The sequence below is a fragment of the Gordionus sp. m RMFG-2023 genome, chromosome 1 (assembly GCF_954871325.1).
Source record: "Gordionus sp. m RMFG-2023 chromosome 1, tfGorSpeb1-WG-v2, whole genome shotgun sequence".
Lineage (NCBI taxonomy): Eukaryota > Metazoa > Nematomorpha > Gordioida > Chordodea > Parachordodidae > Gordionus > Gordionus sp. m RMFG-2023.
The window spans coordinates 66,774,465-66,793,136 of NC_088775.1; the positions used below are offsets into that span (position 1 = coordinate 66,774,465).

Below are 18,672 nucleotides of genomic sequence, written 5' to 3' on the forward strand. Positions count from 1 at the left end.
ACTCTAGAAAAAATAAATTTATTTAAATAATTTTTGCTAAATATAAATATTACTTAAATGCCTTGACAAAGTTGGTTCCATCAGTCACCATCTTAACCACCTTATTATGAATTTTATAGAACGTGGGATATATCTTCGATGACGACTCCAACAATCAGCAGTGGTGCATACATAAGAAACTTCAGACAAATCTCTTATAAGATTTGTCGTTATATAAGAGAAGGAAGTCGATATCCTGTTGCCCAGTGTTTGGCGACAAATAATTTTTGTCGCAGGAGAAAAAGTTTTAATCATTTTTTCAAATGAAGGATCATCAACCAGAGACAGTGGTTGAAAGGTGTCAATAATAAAATCCATGATAACTTTGTCTGCCTTTTTTTGCAATACAGCTGGAATGTTTAGATTGTTAAAATTTAATTTAAATTGTCTGGATTTGCAACCAGAACCACTTTGGTTTTGCAGTGATATATTTTTTTATGTAGAGAATTCGTTGAGGTGTTTGGTAATCTCATTTTTAAATTCACTGCTTTTTCTTTATAAAAGAAAAAAATAGTATGTATCAAAGTTGGATGAAAATAACTTCTCCTATCAAATTTCATTTTTAAAATTTTATATGGAAATTTAAAGTTAAAAAAAACAATGTACAGGCGGAATGTAAAACCTATATAAACAAAAAAAAAGATAAAGGGTTCAACACAAATTTTGTTAAACATATTAAAATATATTATTTAATTTATATATGGTTAAAAAAGGTTCATATAGGTTATTTTAAATTTTAAGTTTACAATATAGTCTTTGTCTATCATTGTTAAAAGTTGCACAAAATTAATATAAGTAATAAAAATATTCATGGAATCATCATTTGAATAAATTTTTTTTTAACGAAACAAGCATTTTGTACAGTATTTTTCCCCAAAAAAGCATAATGTCATCCATACATTCATTTGAGGTATCCGCATCATACAGTGAAGGAAATCTATATTATGAAATGGTAATTAATTTATTATTAAATAAGTGTTCATTTTATTCATATAAATCAAATCAAGTATCTGAAAAACTTAACCTTTTTAAATTTTACAGTCAAGTCTGGCACATCATCTGTATGGTATTTATTTATATTTGGGTCATATCATAAATATTGATTAAATATAAACTTAATACTTAATATACAAAGAAGTTAACATTGTAATTTATTTACAAAGAATATTAATCAAAATATTAGCTTAAAATTCAAATAATCTAATAAATTTTTAATGTCTTCAAAGGCCCATTAATATTTTACTAGATATCAAAGGTTTAGTAGAACTGGCCTGTTAAAAATATTTTACTAAATTTGCCAGATCTTTGCAATTTTTTAATATATTTTGCAGATATCTGATAATATAAAATAATTGCATAAAAAAATATTACCTTTTATAAATACCTCTAAGAACACTATCTACAAGGGGCTGACAATACCGCAGGCAGCTAAATTTCGTTAATTTATCTATCAATATCGATAGAACGGGAGTTAGATATCCCTGCTCCATATTATCCTCCAGTTCCAAGATTTTTTTTCCTATTATGAATATAATGAAGCTTTTTGGCATTTAAGAACTTATGGATTGAGTCAAATGATACAAAAAATACTTTCAATTCAAAATATATTATTAAAAAAAGCCCTAAAAATGTTGTCAAGAGGATTATATAATCAAGCTCAAACTGAAACTATAATACTAATTGATTAGATTTAACATATTATAATAAAGAAATAATAGAATAGATATTTATATTTCTTTTGGTGAAACATTGCTAAGTTCAATACAAATAACATTGAACTGGATGTTTTAATTATATTAAAGAAAGTCAAAATACATTATAAAGGCTTAATTATTAGTTATTACACTTCCATTTATTATAAATACTCTTCTTTTGAAAATTAAACTAATATAATAGTAATATTAAAAAATAAATGCCTAATTATTATATACCAAGATTAACTCTTCATCAAATATTTTATTAATTATACTGTATCTAATAATTCATTTTTTTTATAAAGAATCTGTATCTAGATTCTATTTCTGTAGGACCTGCTCAACTCAGGAATGTAATAAATTAAATTTAAACATGTTGACATTAAGATTATCAAATAAAAAAAATTTAAATGAATTACTTGTAAATGTCTCTTTAAGTTCGAGGATGATATTTTGGAAGATAATATTATCTTCTTACAGAGACGGTATTTGGTGCTGATCATATTATAAGAGTTGCATCCATCCATTTCACATAAAATAAAATACTTACTTAATTTCAAAAATGGTAAAAGATTCTCATTCTCACTTATATCTGCTGTTACATCAATAGTAGAAGCAATAGAATCTTCTAAATCTATAATGGACATTTACATTTACCTATTAAAATAAATATTAATATATTATTATAAATTTATATTAAATAACTTGTAAGAGCTCTAAATCTCGTAAAATTTAGGAAATGAATAAATATATCTATAAAATAAATGGTGGAATGGAAGTAAATAAAATATGAAGATAGATATTTTTTTAAAAAATAATATTTTAATTAATTTTCAAAATTTTTATTTTATTTATTGCTTTTTAAGTAAAAAATTAATTTTTAAAAAGATCGGGATCGAATTTTAAACAAAATGATCTCGATCCTCAATTTAAGTCAGAATCATAAATCTCGTAAAATTGACAAATTTGCGATCGAATCCAGGATCGTCGATCTTTTGATTCGATCTTTTAACAACTCTGGTTGTTATATTTTGCTGAGATTCACAATCCCTATAGCTATTCTTTTGTTGAATGACCTGCCATCTTTTTCTTTCATTAATGACATATAAATCACCATCTGTACAATCATTAAATGAGGTTAAGACAGGGTTTGTTATCTAAAATAAAAACAAAAGAATAATTTAAAAAATATAAATGCATTGAACCTGAAGAGGAGTCAATATACCACCTGTACAATTATTAAGTGAGGGTAAGACAGGGCTTGTTATCTAAAATAAAAACAAAGAATAATATAAAAAATATAAATGCCATGAACCTGAAGAGGAGTCAATATTAGGTTCAACTCCCTAGAAATAGTAGGAACATTATCAGAAGCTAAAATAGATGTATTCTATAATATAAAAGAGTATAAAAAAATATATATATGGCTAACTATATTTTGCGTTCTTAGTAGATTTTGTAGGGCCTCGCTATCCCCAGTGCGTTGCTTTTTTTGATTGACCTGCCATCTTTTTCTTTTATTAATGACGGATAAATCACCACCTGTACAATCATTAACTGAGGTTAGGACATGGCTTGTTAACTAAAATAAGAACAAAAGAATAAATAAAAAACATTAATGTATTAAACCTGAAGAAGAGTCAATATTAGGTTAACCTCTCTAGAAATAGTGGGAATATCATCCATCAGAAGCTAAAATAGAGGATTAGTTAGCCTAGACAAATAAAGAAATCAGGCAAAAATATAAATAAACTATTGTTGAAAGTAAACAAACATTAAAATAATGTAAAACCGGTAGATGGGTCAAAATTAGATGCATATTTCTAGTAGTTGGAGGGCTATCATCAAAAAAAATTTTTGGGGGACTTATCAAGCTTATTATGATATTCTAAAAGTTAAAAAATAACATGATGAATGTAATGTTATTAAGATTATGATTAATTAATTGTAAGGTAATTAAAAAATAAGATTAAAAAAGGGGGGAAAAGGAAGGTATAAATTATTATATTATAAAAATAATAAAAATTAAAGTAAAGGAATTGATAAGGTTTGGCTATCATCAGAAAAAAAATTTTGAGGGACTTATCAAGCCTATTAGAAATCAGGCAAAAATATAAATAAACTATTGTTGAAATTAAACAAACATTAAAATATGTAAAACCGGTAGATGGGTCAAAATTAGCATATTTCTAGTAGTTATAGGGCTATCATCATAAAAAAATTTTGGGATTAAGGTTAATTAATTGTAAGGTAATTAAAAAATAAGATTAAAAAAGGGGGGGGAAAAGAAGGTATAAATTATTATATTAAAAAAATAATAAAAATTAAATTAAAGGAATTGATAAGGTTTGGCTATCATCAGGAAAAAATTTTTGGGGGACTTATCAAGCCTATTATGATATTCTAAAAGTTAAAAAATAATATGATGAATGTAATGTTATTAAGGATAAATAGGTTAGGATAAGATTATTTAAATATTTGAATATACTTGGTTATCTTCTTAATTATTGGTTATGAAAGAAGAATATGAGTATAAAAAGATTTCATTAATGTGTAATTGATAATATGAGATGAAAATTGATAAGGTAATCTAAAAATAAAGAAAGGATTAAGTGAAATAAAAACATTCATATTTACAAATTTGAGGGAATATTGTTTTTCATCCATGTTAAATATGTGCACACAATCAATTCCAATCATCTGTTTGAATAAATTAAATAAACAAATATATAAAAATAAATACATACCGATGACATGACGTAGCGATGACATGACGTCACGATGACGTAGTGAGGACATCGGAAAATTATAATATAGATAATATATAATTAAATGATTTTATATAAAATATTCTCAAAATTTGTCATTACGGCACCTTTGTTTTCCTGAAAAGATCTTTTTAGCCACATTTAACAATTCTACGGGGGCACTTGACAGCAGAACAGGGGCCGACTGGCGACGCTAAGGCCTCGTGGGCATTTTTTTTATAGCGGCTTCGTTTATATGGGGGCTTCGTTTATATGGAGGCTTCGTCCCCATACCCCCATTTTGGGATGTATTTATGATGCCATGATGCCCTTTGAAAGAGATTATATAATATTCATTTAATTTATTTATTTAAACTCTATGGAAATTATACCTGCGATTTTATATGTACAATAATGCTTATTTAAGGTGCAATATGATTCAATGTATGATTTATATTTTATTGTGCAATATGTAATAATTTCATATGTGCAATTAATATTATTCAATATGTGTAATATAATTTTATTATTTGCGCAATTGTGATAAGTATTTCTTATGTACAATTAGCAAGATTTTATATGTGTAATTCTTAAAATAAAATGTGGGAATTTATATTTTCGTGAGTCTTTTAGGAAAATATGATATCATTTCATAAGAGACCTTTTTTTAAAATATAATGTGATAACTATAATATTGTGTTTAAACTATTTTTAAATATGTTTTTGTGCAAATATATAAGAAATAGTTAAAACAGGTAAAATATTAATAAATAATTAAAGGGGTCCCATCTGAAGGCCGGGTAAAAGCGAGCCAAAGGCCCGTAAATAGGGGGTATAGGGGTGACCCCCATAAAAATGAAGCAGTTAGAAAACATTTTCCTACGAGGTAATAGTTTCGCCAGTCTGCCCCTCTTTGCTCACCTACTAAGACAGAGAAGAAATTGTTAATTCTGATGGAAATTCTTAAAAAATACCTCTCTTCTAACACTATGATACAAAGGTGGAAATTTGTTACATCCAAACAAGATGAATCCATACTTTATTATGTCCAAAGACAAAAACAGTTAGCCCTCAACTGCTCATTTTAGGATACGCTTGATAATTTTCTATAGGATCGGTTAATTGCAGGTTTCTCAAACATCGATACATTAGATTTAATAGTCATAGAAGTCGCAAGACCATAATTAACATTAATCATGAAAATAATCTGTCGATTTGGTAGGAATTATGGTAAAAATAACAATAATAATAAGCTGACATTCAAATCAATACAGCAAATCCTTTTAGAGTTTGTATAGCATGTGGAAGGCCTCATTTTCGTAATCGCTGCCTTTCAAATCTTCTACATGTTACAGCTACAATAAAATAGGACATATTTCTAAAGTATGTAGAAAATAAAGTTCAGAATTTGATAAAAAAAAAGTAAGACTGTTATACTCGAAGTTCAACAATATGATTTCAATGAAGAATAGATTGATATGATATAACCTTCAAATTCATTCTCAAAGATAGATTTACGAGATTCAACCATTTGATTTTCACGAGCAATGGATTGATACGATGCTAAAAAATTTCATGAAAAAATAGTAATTCAATCCCAATCTTTTGAATTCTTAGATACGGGAGCTTCCATCTCAATTATTATTACTTGGAATACCTATAAGAAATGTAATACAATTATATTACCATCCACTATCTGCCTAAATTATACTCACCTTAAGTTTTCTTATATCACGATACGGTAAGAATATTTCAGGACGAGACGTTATAGTATGAAATCTAGAATTATTAAGACAATGCATTACTGTAGTAAAGAAGTAATCTATTGTAATATTTTATCATATTATATATTATATTTGCCAGTTAGATATGATTATATATATATTTATGATTAATAAATAGGTGTTGTTTAACTTCCTAATGTATTATCTACACACCCATCCATTAACGTGAAATTATATATCGCCATTTGTAATTAAGTTGCACCCAATGACATATAATATACCTAGACTGACGATTCATTCATTAAAAGTGTACATCAATACAAATCAGCTGGGGACGCCATTTTGGTAACCTATAAAGTAATTATTCTCATGTAAAAAGTGCTATATATTTTCTAATTTTTTGGAATTAAAAAAATAAATATATATTATCCCAATTTTATGATTAAGATTGATGTTATTTGTAAATATGTTATTTTAAAAAGATTTTTCAATATTTGAAGATATTTGCCACTCATATTTTCCAAGTATATTAATGATTTATGATTGATATTTGATAATGGTTTGTTTTTCATTTATGTAAGAAGACTATGAGCTTTTGTTGTGCAATATCTTGCAATTCAAAATCTAGTAATAATAGAAAATCTTTTCATAGGTAGATTTTAATCATATTATTTATATGTATAAAGAATATTTGAATTTTAAATTTATCTCCAGATTCCCTCTAAAGAATCATATCTTATAATCAAAATGGTTTAAGGCAATCAATAGAAAAAACTTCAACCCCACCAAATATTCTAAAATATGTGGTATCATTTCACCATTGATAGTTTTATTCCATCTGTTACGGGGCTACGAAGTTTAAAGGAAGGATCTATACCTACCATTTTCAAAATACCCATTCCTCTTCAGGATGTATGATTATAATATAAATATTTTATGTTCCTAACCCATGAGACATAGTCATTAGGAGGTAAAACATATAGGATTAAGTCCCCGAAAACTTTGATCTCCTTATAATTGAGTGTTTTAAGTTTTAAATAAAAAATATCACTTTTTACATTAATGTTAATATTTTTTTAAATGAGTTCCCTTTATGTCGAAAAACATAATATCTTATTTCCAAAGATGATAAAATATTCATATATATATTAAGAAATATTCTTCAAAGATAACAAATAATCCGAATAATACTATTACAATTTCAAACTCTATAAAAAAAATTGATCATAACTATGCTGCTAATAACTATACCTTAACCAGAAATGTTAAATAATATTACTTCAAAAAACAATAATAACCTTTTTATTTAAAAAAATATTTTTTTAGAGAAAATATTTTCCAAAAACAAGTTACACTTTAAATATTCTTGAAGATGTAGATTTGGAGAAACCTGCTAGTCATGTAAACCCTATTTATTAAAATTCTTGTGAGATTTATTATTTGTCTATATTTTAATATTTATTACAATATTTATATTATAAAACATATTTTTATAAGAATGTTTCAAAAACAATTGACACTATTAATATTCTTGAAGATGTAGATTTGGAGAAACCTGCTAGTCATGTAAGCCCTATTTATTAAAATTCTTGTGAGATTTATTATTTGTCTATATTTAAATATTTATTACAATATTTATATTATAAAACATATTTTTATAAGAATGTTTCAAAAACAATTGACACTATTAATATTCTTGAAGATGTAGATTTGGAGAAACCTGCTAGTCATGTAAGCCCTATTTATTAAAAATCTTGTGAGATTTATTATTTGTCTATATTTTAATATTTATTACAATATTTATATTATAAAACATATTTTTAAAAGAATGTTTCAAAAACAATTGACACTATTAATATTCTTGAAGATGTAGATTTGGAGAAACCTGCTAGTCATGTAAGCCCTATTTATTAAAAATCTTGTGAGATTTATTATTTGTCTATATTTTAATTAAGAGAAAATATCCTTCACAAACAATAGCCAATTATCACAATGATCATATATATACAGCCAATTTATCATTCTTATCAAGAAAGATCAAATATCAAGATAAATATATTTTAAAATTAAAAAAAAAAATGAGCGCCTCTTATAAGAGGGAAACTATAAGAAATAAGAAGATTATCGATTTAAAATCAATTATTAAACAATTGAAGAATAAAAATTTAATATGTGGTGAAGGGGAGGATCAATTGGAAAAATTTTTTACAGGCATCCCTTTAGCTTTTATCAAAACCCAATTACACAGTGGAGGCATAAAAAATCCACGGAGAATAAAATTTTCCCAAGAAAAGAAACAGTTTGCCTCCACTGTTCATTTTTATTCTCCAAAAGCATATAAATACTTAAGGGATCAATTTTGCCTACCATCAGAATCTACATTGAGAACTTGGAGCCAACAAATTAAAATAAGGCCAGGTTTATATTTTATAAATTAAAATATAAATAATTTGATTTTAGATTTTCTCGATGCTTCTTTTGATAGAATTAAAAGATTTCAATCTGATTCGAAAGTAAAATTATTCACCACATTAAGCCTTGATGAAATGTCCATTCGTCATATTGTACAATGGGACAAAAAGGAGTACCATGGATATGTTGATTTGGGCAATGAAATCAAACCATCTGATTCTCTTCCTAAAGCCAAACAGGCTCTTTTTCTTATGGCAACATGTCTTAATGGAACATGGAAAATTCCCATAGGATACTTCTTAGTATCAAATACTACTAGAGATTTGCTTGGTAATATAGTCACTAATGCTCTTCATTTATTACATGATACAGGCACTTCCTGTAAAGTTATAGTATGTGATGGTTTGGCGGCTAATATAAAAATGTACCAACTACTTGGTGCATCTATAGATCCTGATCTATGTATACCCTATTTTACTCACCCATTAAATTTTGATGAAAAAGTCTACATTATGTTGGACGTTTGCCACATGATTAAGTTGTTGAGAAATCTTCTCGGTGATAAAAAAATTTTAATTTATAATAATGGATCAGTAATTAAATTACTATTAAAATATATATTTTTATAAATTAATAGATAATAAATTGGAAATATATAGCTAATCTTCACAATTTACAAGATAGAAGGACTTCGTGCTGCTAATAAAATTAATAAATCTCATATTGACTATCACAAACAAAAAATGAAAGTACAATTAAAAATACTACAATACTTATATTTTTTTTTAAAGGTTAAACTTATGTCATTGGTTGCACCTTATGATTAAATTTACTGAATAAAATGTCAATGAAAACTGATACTTATTGTTTATAGAAATAAATAAATGTAAATAATGGTTCTACCTTCAAAATAAATTTGATTTCAATTCTTTTATTTCAGTTTAAGTCGTAATATAGCAAATTAGTTAGTCGTAATATAACAATATGCAGAATATTCTTTAAATAAATATCTAATAATGGTTGGTACCAGTGGCGTCGCTAGGAGGGGGGGGGGCGCAGGGGCTCGAGCCCCCTGGAAAATTTGAATAGCCCCCTGAAGCAAAAAAAATTTTTTAAATGGAATCTTAACCTCTGAACTAAAAATAAATTTTTTTTGCCCCCTCATACCTTTATAATTCTATTAAGTAAAATATAGATTTAATTTTATTATTTAAAAATTAATAAGACTATCTAAATATTTATTAAATGAATACTATTTTAAATATTAGATTAAATTAATACATATAAATTATATTTTCACTAAGTCATCTAGCAACAATGATATATAATATAACTATAGATTGGCGATTCATTCATTCAATGCATTATAAAGGGTAATGATAATGCACGGTAAGCGTGCACTATTTTTTTCATGTTTTTCATAAATTAACAAGCACGCCAAAATACGTCATATATTTATTTTTTGGTAAATAAATAAGTAAAATTACGAAAGCTCTCGTTTATAAATGTTCGTTTTATAATTATTTTATTTGAAAAACTAAACAATTATTTAAACATTCAAATTTATATTATAAAAGTAATCGTATTTATATACACACAATATTTAAAATTTAATGAAATAGGTTATTCCTTTTACAGAACCTATTCATTTTACAGTACCTGTTCATTTTACAGTACCTTGATAGCCAAGTATTTTTATACTCAATTTATATTATAAATGTATATTGTTATATACTTAGTTACAATAATAATTTTATATTTAAAATTTAATGAAATAGGTTATTCCTTTTACAGAACCTATTCCTTTTACAGTACCTGTTCATTTTACAGTACCTTGATAGCCAAGTATTTTTATACTCAATTTATATTATAAAAAAATAATTGTTAAATTTATAGTTATGCTTATACAGGCACACTGGACAGGTTAAATGTTAGCCTTTGTGCTACCCACCCTATTCAAATTTTTTACTTAAGTTGTTAGGCCCACCCTGGTTCTCTTTAAATACAAGCCCTAATCAAAAATGTATGTAGTTGAACATACAAATAAAAACTATTTGTGATATTTGGAATGATTAAATTAAATATATTACCCCTTATTTACCATCTCTCTATTAATTCAAGATTATGATATAAATATTAGCACAAAAAAAATCCAAATAATAATGATTATTAGTTTATACCCAACTCATTAATATTTTTTACCCTATATTAGATTCTTATGGATGAATATCAAAGCAATTTTGATTTAGATGAAGAAATAACTTCTACAAGTCAAAAAAAATAGAAGTAACAATGCATATTTTTTTTAATAAGGTTATCTATTCTATAATCTATTTCATAGGTTGGGGCACAATTTGAATCATTTAATGATTTGCAAGAAGCTATAGATAAATATGAAAATCTAGTGTTTACAAATTACCATATAGCAACATGTACCAAGCTTGGTAATTTTGATGAAAACATTATTCGAACAATACAATACAAATATATACGTTATGTTTGTATACATGGAGGAAGACACTTTAAAAGTGTGGGAAAGGAAAACGACTTACCCAAACTTTACAACTAAATTGCCCAAACAGCTTTTCAGTAAAGCACATAATAATAGGGGATCTACATAGGCTAGAGGTTTCCAAAATGAATAGTGGGCATAATCATGATTTGGGTATATATTTTTAAGAAATATACAATTTTTATTTATTAATTTAGATTATAATTTATTCATGCGTTTACCTAAGCAAAGTAAAATAAATGATGAATCAAGATCATTAATTGTTAAGTGTTTAAAATATGATGCCTCAATTCCTAAAATTAAATATGACCTCCAACAAAAAGGAGTTTACACAACAAATCGAGATTTATATAATATAAAAAAGAAAATATTATATCAACCAGGGGACTCTGAGCTCCTGGATGTTTTTAACTTATTAAAAAATTTAAACCCTAATAATATTATAAAAATAGTTTCTGAAAACAATGCCCTTCATGGGATATATTACCAAACCCCAAATATGAAGGATTACTTTATTGCATTTCCAGAGATTCTCCTGGTTGATGCAACTTATAAATTAAATTATTATCAAATGCCAGTATTTACTCTCTTTGTTATTGATGGCGAAGAACAAACGAGATTTGCTGCTATCTGGATAGTCAAATCTGAGAATTATTTAATTGTTAAAAATATGTGTGATTTATTTAAATCGTACAATGATAATAATAATAAAATTAAAGTAATAATTGCAGATAAGGACTTTGCTGATAGACATGCTTATAGAGAAGCCTTTCCTATGGCTTCACTTGAAATATGTACGTTCCATGTACAACAAACATTTATTAGAGAAATAACCGTTAAAAAGAGAAATATAAATTCTACCCAGGTAAAGGTTGTGTTAAATCTTTTGAAAAAAAATGATCTACACCAAAACAGAGGCACATTATTGGGAAATATATATTCATTGATGGCATTAAATTTTCCAGATGTGGAAGAATATTTTAATAATAATTGGCATAACATTCGACACGAGTGGTCTTATCCATGGCGGTGTAAAACCACAAATTTTTCTATTTATACAAATAATAGGACAGAGAGTATGAATAGGGTACTCAAAACCCCAATAAAAAACATTCAAATTTAACAAATTTTTTCAAAAATTTGAATATTTGTATAGATACCTCAAATGAGGAAAAGAATCATAATGTGATTATGAATCTTAAAAAAATATCTACAATAAGTTATCCAGAAAATAGTGTAAAATTCTAATATAAAATATATTGACTAATGCTGCCTTTAAAAGGATATTAGATCAGCTAAATTTATCAATATCCCATGATGAAGGAAATTCAACTTTAACAGTATTACCCTCAAATTGTAGTTGTGGATATTTAGAATCTATTTTATTACCATGTAGGCATATTTTTGAATATAGAAGATTGAATGGTATAGATCTGTTTGATCAAAATTTATGTCATCCAAGATGGCAGAGAGATTACTTTATGAATTCAAAAATTTACATGATGACTGATAAAAATAAAATACTTACTAATAATATTAATCAAAATGATATCGATGGCACTAGAATTAATCATACTATCAATGAAAAAAAAATTCTATCATCTGATGAAAAATTCAGAAAAGTAAAGGATATTATGCAAAATATATCATCATTATCATCTCAGATGAATCAAAATGCATTTAACAAAATATATACATACTTAAAATATGTTTATAAAGATCTATGTCAGCCTACTCCTAAAATTATTGAACAATTTGAACATGCTATCAATATATTTAATCCAACATCAGGATTTAAATTTAATGACATGGGTAATCATTTTTTTTAGAATTTATTAATAATTTTTTTTAATGAATTATAATATATTCTGGAAACTTTAAAAAATATATATAAAAGATGTTGAACAAAAACCAGAAAATCCACTGAAACAAGTTAGTGAAGTAGAAATCGATTTCAATAATATAAAAAATATTGAAATGCCAGAAAAAATAAGTCCTGGATATTTGAAAAGACACAAAGATGCTAAAAATATGAGAAAAGGTTTGATCTTTAAATTCATTTATATTATTTGTGAAAAGTGAAAGTGATGAAAGAAAAACAAATAAATAACATCAATATAATGGACAAAGAAAATAATCACAACTTTAAGCATTTGATAGATATGAAAGGTTACATATTTTATAGTTACATCTATATCACTTTTTTTTGGCTAATAGCAAATATTGTTTATATGAAAAGCAAAAAATTTTTTTATGTCTTAACAATATATTTTTTTTAGATACTAGTTTTCCCTCATCAATAAAAATTTTCACAAATAGTAAACCCTTACAAGCTCTTTCTGAAAACACAAGTATTTTTTTGTAAATTTTATACTAATTGCATAATATATTTTCAAGATTCTACCAGTTTACATTCATCAATGCAAACATTTATAGGTTATTATATATTGTTAAACTTTATTTAATTTTTTATATATATTATTTTTAGGATGTGCTAATGCTAAAAAGCACACTGCTGGCTCATCAGATAAGAATATAGTTATCCATTCTTGTAATTATGATAGACAAAAAGATTCTTTTAGTAACGAAATTACTTAATTATATTATTATCTGATGTTTTTCTTGTAGGGCCTCTATTAAATACAAAACGAACAATTTACTCCACAGTTCTTGTAAATCTTTTATTATATATACCTAATTATTTTATTTTAGTACTACCACATGGAAATAATATTAGGCCATTAAATCCTTTTAGTAATAGACCACTTTAATAATATTTAATATTTATTTCTTTAAGGGATTTTACCAAATAATATGCCCAAACTGACATTACCATTAAATAACACCACAAATGTCCCAACTTCAAATTTTTCTTTTGTGAAAGTTGGGAATATATCTACAAGCTCAAATCAAATTAAAACGCTATCATTTTTTAAATAAAATATTTAATATTATTTTTTATATAATCAATAGTACAAATATTATTTTTTTATAAATTATATATCTTATAATAAAAAATGACCTTCAAAAAATATTTGTTTTATTGAGTCACTTCTAAATAATGCAATAATAAAGAACAGGGAAACTTTTTATGGGCTGCTTTATGTTATTTTGGCTATTTAGAAGGGTAAGATATAAAAAAAATTAAAGATGTTTTGGAAAATAAGGCAAGATTATAGGATTTGCAAATGAATTGATCAAAATGTAGGCCAAATTTGCAAAACAATGAAAATAAAATTTTCTAATAAGATTTAAGAATACTATCATTTTAGTTTAATTTATGTGCTAAGAATAAAATTAACATAAAGAAATTAGTTAAAATTGAATCAAAGGTGATATTATTAAATTCAAATAAAATATATGATAATTTAAAATATTTATTAATAATTATATCAGAATTCACATTAAAATGAAAAGTTGTTTATTCTTTTTATTTGACTTATATAAATTTCTCTTTTGATGGAAACAAAAGCTTAATGTTTTATTATCTTTAAACTCTTTTTCTTCTACTAATTTTAACTGGCCCTTAAAAGGGCCTTTGGGTATTATATGGAGGTGTTATTGTTTATTTCTATTGTATACTTTTTGACTTTATTGTCCATTGCTACATAGAAGCCTTATTTTGAATATAATAAAATAATAATAAACATTGTTTAATCTAAATAATTATTTTATTATAGTGTTTAGATTTTTTATCTTAACTTAATTGAAATATTTTAACCAATAAGTATAAGAAGTAAAACAACTTAAGATTGAATTTTAAAATTTATTTTAAATTGAAATCCAATGGGTAGATAATATTTAACTTAGTTCAATAAGCAATTAAGCCAATAAGTCAGTTATGCAATAGTAGTAAGAGTAACACTATAGATTGTTAAAAATAGAATTAAATAAAATTAGAGAAGCTATATTAGCTACTATGGTTTTCAAGATTCTTTGGAATAATTTGGAAGCCAATTATTTGAAGAAAAAAAGTTTTATTAGTGAATTTTCATCAGTGAGCAAAATTTTAAGGTCTCAGGTTATTTGTACTGTTTTTGATAAAATACATGCATAAAAAATAAAATCAACCTCTGAGTGATAATATATGAAGTTAAATCAAACTGACTAAAATATGTTATGATTCATTGGGAATTATTTACATCTCATTTATGCATATTCTTAGACAACATATAAATTGATAAAAATATTTGTTTCTTAAAGTATTGGATAATATTAGCTATCTTTATACCTGCAAATCATTATATGATTCAAATTGAGCCCCAACCTATAAAATAGATTATAGAGTAAGATAAAAATTTTAGGTAAAACTTTTAATAATTACATTTCAAGTCAATAGTAAATATATTATTAAAAATATTGTTATTTCTAAATTTATTTAACTTTTAGAAGTTATATTGTCTAAATCAAAATTGCTTTGATGCTCATCCATAAGAATCTAGTATGATATAAGCTTTTTAAAAAAATATTCATATTCAAATCTGCTATGAGAATTCACATTATAATGAAAAGTTGTTTATTTCTTTTTTGACTATAAAAAATATAAATTTTTCTTGGATCAAAAAAAAGGCTACATTTTAAAACAAAAAAAATTTCAAAAGGGCCTTTGTGTATTTAATAAAAATGATTCTTTGGCTAAAAGAGAATACTTTATAACAATTTGTTAATCCTGTCAATAGTTTATTTCTGTGTATACTTCTTGTCTTTATTGTCGCTTGCTATTTTGAATATAAAAAAATGATAATATAAAATGATTAATCTAAAAATATAATTATTTTATTTGAAAAACCAAACAATTATTTAAACATTCAATATGGGCATTCAATTTATATTATAAAAGTAATCGTATTTATATACACAATATTTAAAATTTAATGAAACAGGTTATTTCGCATTTGCTCAATTCTGGCTGACTGAGATAAAAAAATCAATAACCTATAAGATAGATATAGAATATATATAGATAAAAATTTTAGATTAAAACTTTAAATAATTACATTTCAAATCAATAGTAAATATATTCTTAAAAATATTGTTACCTCTAAATTTATTTGACTTGTAGAAGTTATATTGTCTAAATCAAAAAGATCAAAATTGCTTTGATGTGCATCCATAAGAATCTAGTATGATATAAGCTTTTTAAAAAAATATCATTATTAGAGATTTGCTATAAGCTAGGCTGAGCAACCTCTTAAAATATATACATGGCCTGTGGATTTTTTTTGTGCTAATATTTATATCATAATCTTGAATTAATAGAGAGATGGTAAATAAGGGGTAATATATTTAATTTAACCATTCCAAATATCACAAATAGTTTTTATTTGTATGTTCAACTACATACATTTTTGATTAGGTCTTGTATTTAAAGAGAACCAGGGTGGGCCTAACAACTTAAGTAAAAAATTTGAATAGGGTGGGTAGCACAAAGGCTAATATTTAACCTGTCCAGTGTGCCTGTATAAGCATAACTATAAATTTAACAATTATTCTTTTATAATATAAATTGAGTATAAAAATACTTGGCTATCAAGGTACTGTAAAATGAACAGGTACTGTAAAAGGAATAGGTTCTGTAAAAGGAATAACCTATTTCATTAAATTTTAAATATAAAATTATTATTGTAACTAAGTATATAACAATATACTTTTATAATATAAATTGAGTATAAAAATACTTGGCTATCAAGGTACTGTAAAATGAACAGGTACTGTAAAAGGAATAGGTTCTGTAAAAGGAATAACCTATTTCATTAAATTTTAAATATTGTGTGTATATAAATACGATTACTTTTATTAAATTGAATGTCCATATTGAATGTTTAAATACGTGATAGGTGATAAAAGCGTTTTCGCCCTCTGGTTGTGGATACAACAGAGCTACGCTAGGTTTTCCTCAAAAAATCCATCAAACTGGATAGTTAATTTAGGGGAGGAAAAAAAATGAGGAGCCCTTCACACGTTTGTGGGCAAGCCGCACGTACTTGTACGCGCAACAGTCCGAGAACTGTCGCTTAAACGTCTATAGGCTAATCAACAAAAGAGAAGGGCAAAAACAAAAGCCTATACCCATGAACTGCCTAAATAATTTAATTACTTTAAGGGTGGGTGGTGGCCAATTTTAAGTTTAACATCTAATGTAAGCCTTGATAGTTACTAACCAATAATTGAGAATGTGTTCATATCAATTGAGATTAGAATTTATTCATGAAAATAAGGAAAAGCTAAAATGGGTTTACCACAAATTGTTTAAAAGGTGAAAAATCCAGTGAATAGGCAAAAACTAGTCAGTAATCGGTTTATGACTATCCAGCAAACGAACACCACACAACAAACGGTTATTTTTCCTTTTTCCAGAGAAACAAAAAACTCTATGGAGTGATAGATAGATTATATAGCGAAAAAGGTCTTTGATAATGATAAAGATATGAGAGAAAGGAAACTATGACGCAGAAATAGGAGCCAGCTCCGTAAGTTTTAGGAAATTGAAAAGTAATTGTTGGCCAGGATTAACAAAAGGCATTTTGGCTTGATTGTTATATGATAGTCTATCATTCACGGAAAACTCTACCAGCAAAACATATTTACAAACCTCGCCACCCCCCTGTCGACTGGTTTCTCCATAAATGATGTAACAAGCGAACAAAGACTAATGAAAAAACACTAAGAAAAAGCAAAAGCTCCAGGGCCAGATAATATCACAGCAGAAAAACCAAAAAATAAATAGCATCTATAACAATATCGCTACCTATTTGCCCTCATTTAATAGAAATATGGGAGAGCGGAACTACTGCAGTGGGATGAAATCAAAAATCCTACCTAAGTAACTACCCAAAAACTAAGACCACAAGAAAATTAAGACTTATTAAGCTATAGCCATCACATCCTATAACATGGAAAAAGCATAACACCCACACCAAAAATACATAAGTATATACAGGCCAAGAAAAGAAAATACTGGATCCAAAATTAATTTAGAAAAATAATCATGCAGAAAAACTAAGAACAAAACCCCTTCTGCTTTACATTTGTGAATTATAACAGAGCTATTGATAATGTTAACCATGCAGTTTTTTCAGAAAATAAGATAAATAAAAGCTGAAGTCAGTGAAGTAAGTAATTCACAGAATAGGTGAAAGACAAAAATCAAGAGGTAAAATTTAGAGATGAAGAAATTAAATAACCTGAAAAATACAGAAAATAAATTATGGGAGGTTTAGGTAATTCGATTTAATTTTTAGTAGTTTTTTTATAGATTTTTTGTTTTTATTTAGCCTTAGGAATTGCTTCAAATTTAAGTTTAGATCCATTATGTCCTTCAAGGCTCTGTAGAACCATAATGTCTTATATTTGCAATATGTTTTCCCATTAAAGGAGTATAACCAATTAATGGCATCAATAACAAGGCTATTGTTACTATGATTTCTTAAAATATGGGCAAAGAAAGTAAGACGTTTCTTTTTTAAAGATACGTGAACCTGGGTATGGTTAGACTTCTTCCAAAGATTTTCATTTGAGATAATATTTGGATAGAAGATTCCATT

The 18,672-nt window shown here is 25.9% G+C and overlaps 3 protein-coding genes across 8 annotated transcripts; 2 read left to right on the forward strand and 1 right to left on the reverse strand.

Annotated features, from left to right (window-relative positions):
• Window positions 1-10,238: 10,238 nt before the first annotated feature.
• On the forward strand, window positions 10,239-12,416 carry LOC135931745 (uncharacterized). The gene is made up of 5 exons (XM_065469032.1): window positions 10,239-10,305; window positions 10,395-10,461; window positions 10,829-10,902; window positions 10,958-11,281; window positions 11,326-12,416. The coding sequence occupies exons 4-5, from the start codon at window positions 11,254-11,256 to the stop codon at window positions 12,249-12,251; spliced, it is 954 nt and encodes a 317-aa protein (XP_065325104.1). The 5' UTR covers window positions 10,239-10,305; window positions 10,395-10,461; window positions 10,829-10,902; window positions 10,958-11,253; the 3' UTR covers window positions 12,252-12,416.
• On the reverse strand, window positions 11,710-17,422 carry LOC135931747 (uncharacterized). 6 transcript variants are annotated; one of them, XM_065469036.1, is made up of 5 exons: window positions 16,920-17,411; window positions 16,807-16,873; window positions 16,651-16,717; window positions 16,168-16,248; window positions 11,710-11,772 (listed from the first exon to the last, which is right to left on the reverse strand). In XM_065469036.1, the coding sequence occupies exons 1-5, from the start codon at window positions 16,939-16,941 to the stop codon at window positions 11,767-11,769; spliced, it is 243 nt and encodes an 80-aa protein (XP_065325108.1). In that variant the 5' UTR covers window positions 16,942-17,411; the 3' UTR covers window positions 11,710-11,766. The 6 variants fall into 6 exon arrangements, 3 of the variants coding, with proteins under 3 accessions (XP_065325108.1, XP_065325106.1, XP_065325107.1); XR_010573141.1 differs by lacking the exon at window positions 11,710-11,772 and adding an exon at window positions 15,553-15,846 and having other exon boundaries at window positions 16,168-16,263; window positions 16,920-17,404; XR_010573140.1 differs by lacking the exon at window positions 11,710-11,772 and adding an exon at window positions 15,553-16,063 and having other exon boundaries at window positions 16,168-16,263; window positions 16,920-17,403.
• LOC135931746 (uncharacterized) lies at window positions 12,359-14,203 on the forward strand. Its single transcript, XM_065469033.1, has 9 exons — window positions 12,359-12,364; window positions 12,411-12,940; window positions 13,026-13,169; window positions 13,208-13,297; window positions 13,408-13,479; window positions 13,526-13,564; window positions 13,617-13,709; window positions 13,757-13,800; window positions 13,841-14,203. Exons 2-9 carry the CDS (start codon window positions 12,610-12,612, stop codon window positions 13,871-13,873), a joined length of 846 nt encoding a protein of 281 aa, XP_065325105.1. The 5' UTR covers window positions 12,359-12,364; window positions 12,411-12,609; the 3' UTR covers window positions 13,874-14,203.
• Window positions 17,423-18,672: the final 1,250 nt, after the last annotated feature.

Bases quoted from the DNA above. Each gene is read 5' to 3' on its own strand.
- LOC135931745 (XM_065469032.1), top strand. From the start codon at position 11,254: ATGAATAGTGGGCATAATCATGATTTGG. The intron at 11,282-11,325 runs GTATATATTTTT...TTATTAATTTAG, and splicing joins TGGGCATAATCATGATTTGG to ATTATAATTTATTCATGCGT.
- LOC135931746 (XM_065469033.1), top strand. From the start codon at position 12,610: ATGAATTCAAAAATTTACATGATGACTGATAAAAATAAAATACTTACT. The intron at 12,941-13,025 runs GTAATCATTTTT...TATATATAAAAG, and splicing joins ATTTAAATTTAATGACATGG to ATGTTGAACAAAAACCAGAA. The intron at 13,170-13,207 runs GTTTGATCTTTA...ATTTGTGAAAAG, and splicing joins TGCTAAAAATATGAGAAAAG to TGAAAGTGATGAAAGAAAAA.
- LOC135931747 (XM_065469034.1), bottom strand. From the start codon at position 16,941: ATGGACATTCAATTTAATAAAA. The intron at 16,874-16,919 runs GTAATCGTATTT...TTAATGAAATAG, and splicing joins GGACATTCAATTTAATAAAA to GTTATTCCTTTTACAGAACC. The intron at 16,718-16,806 runs GTATTTTTATAC...TTAATGAAATAG, and splicing joins TACAGTACCTTGATAGCCAA to GTTATTCCTTTTACAGAACC.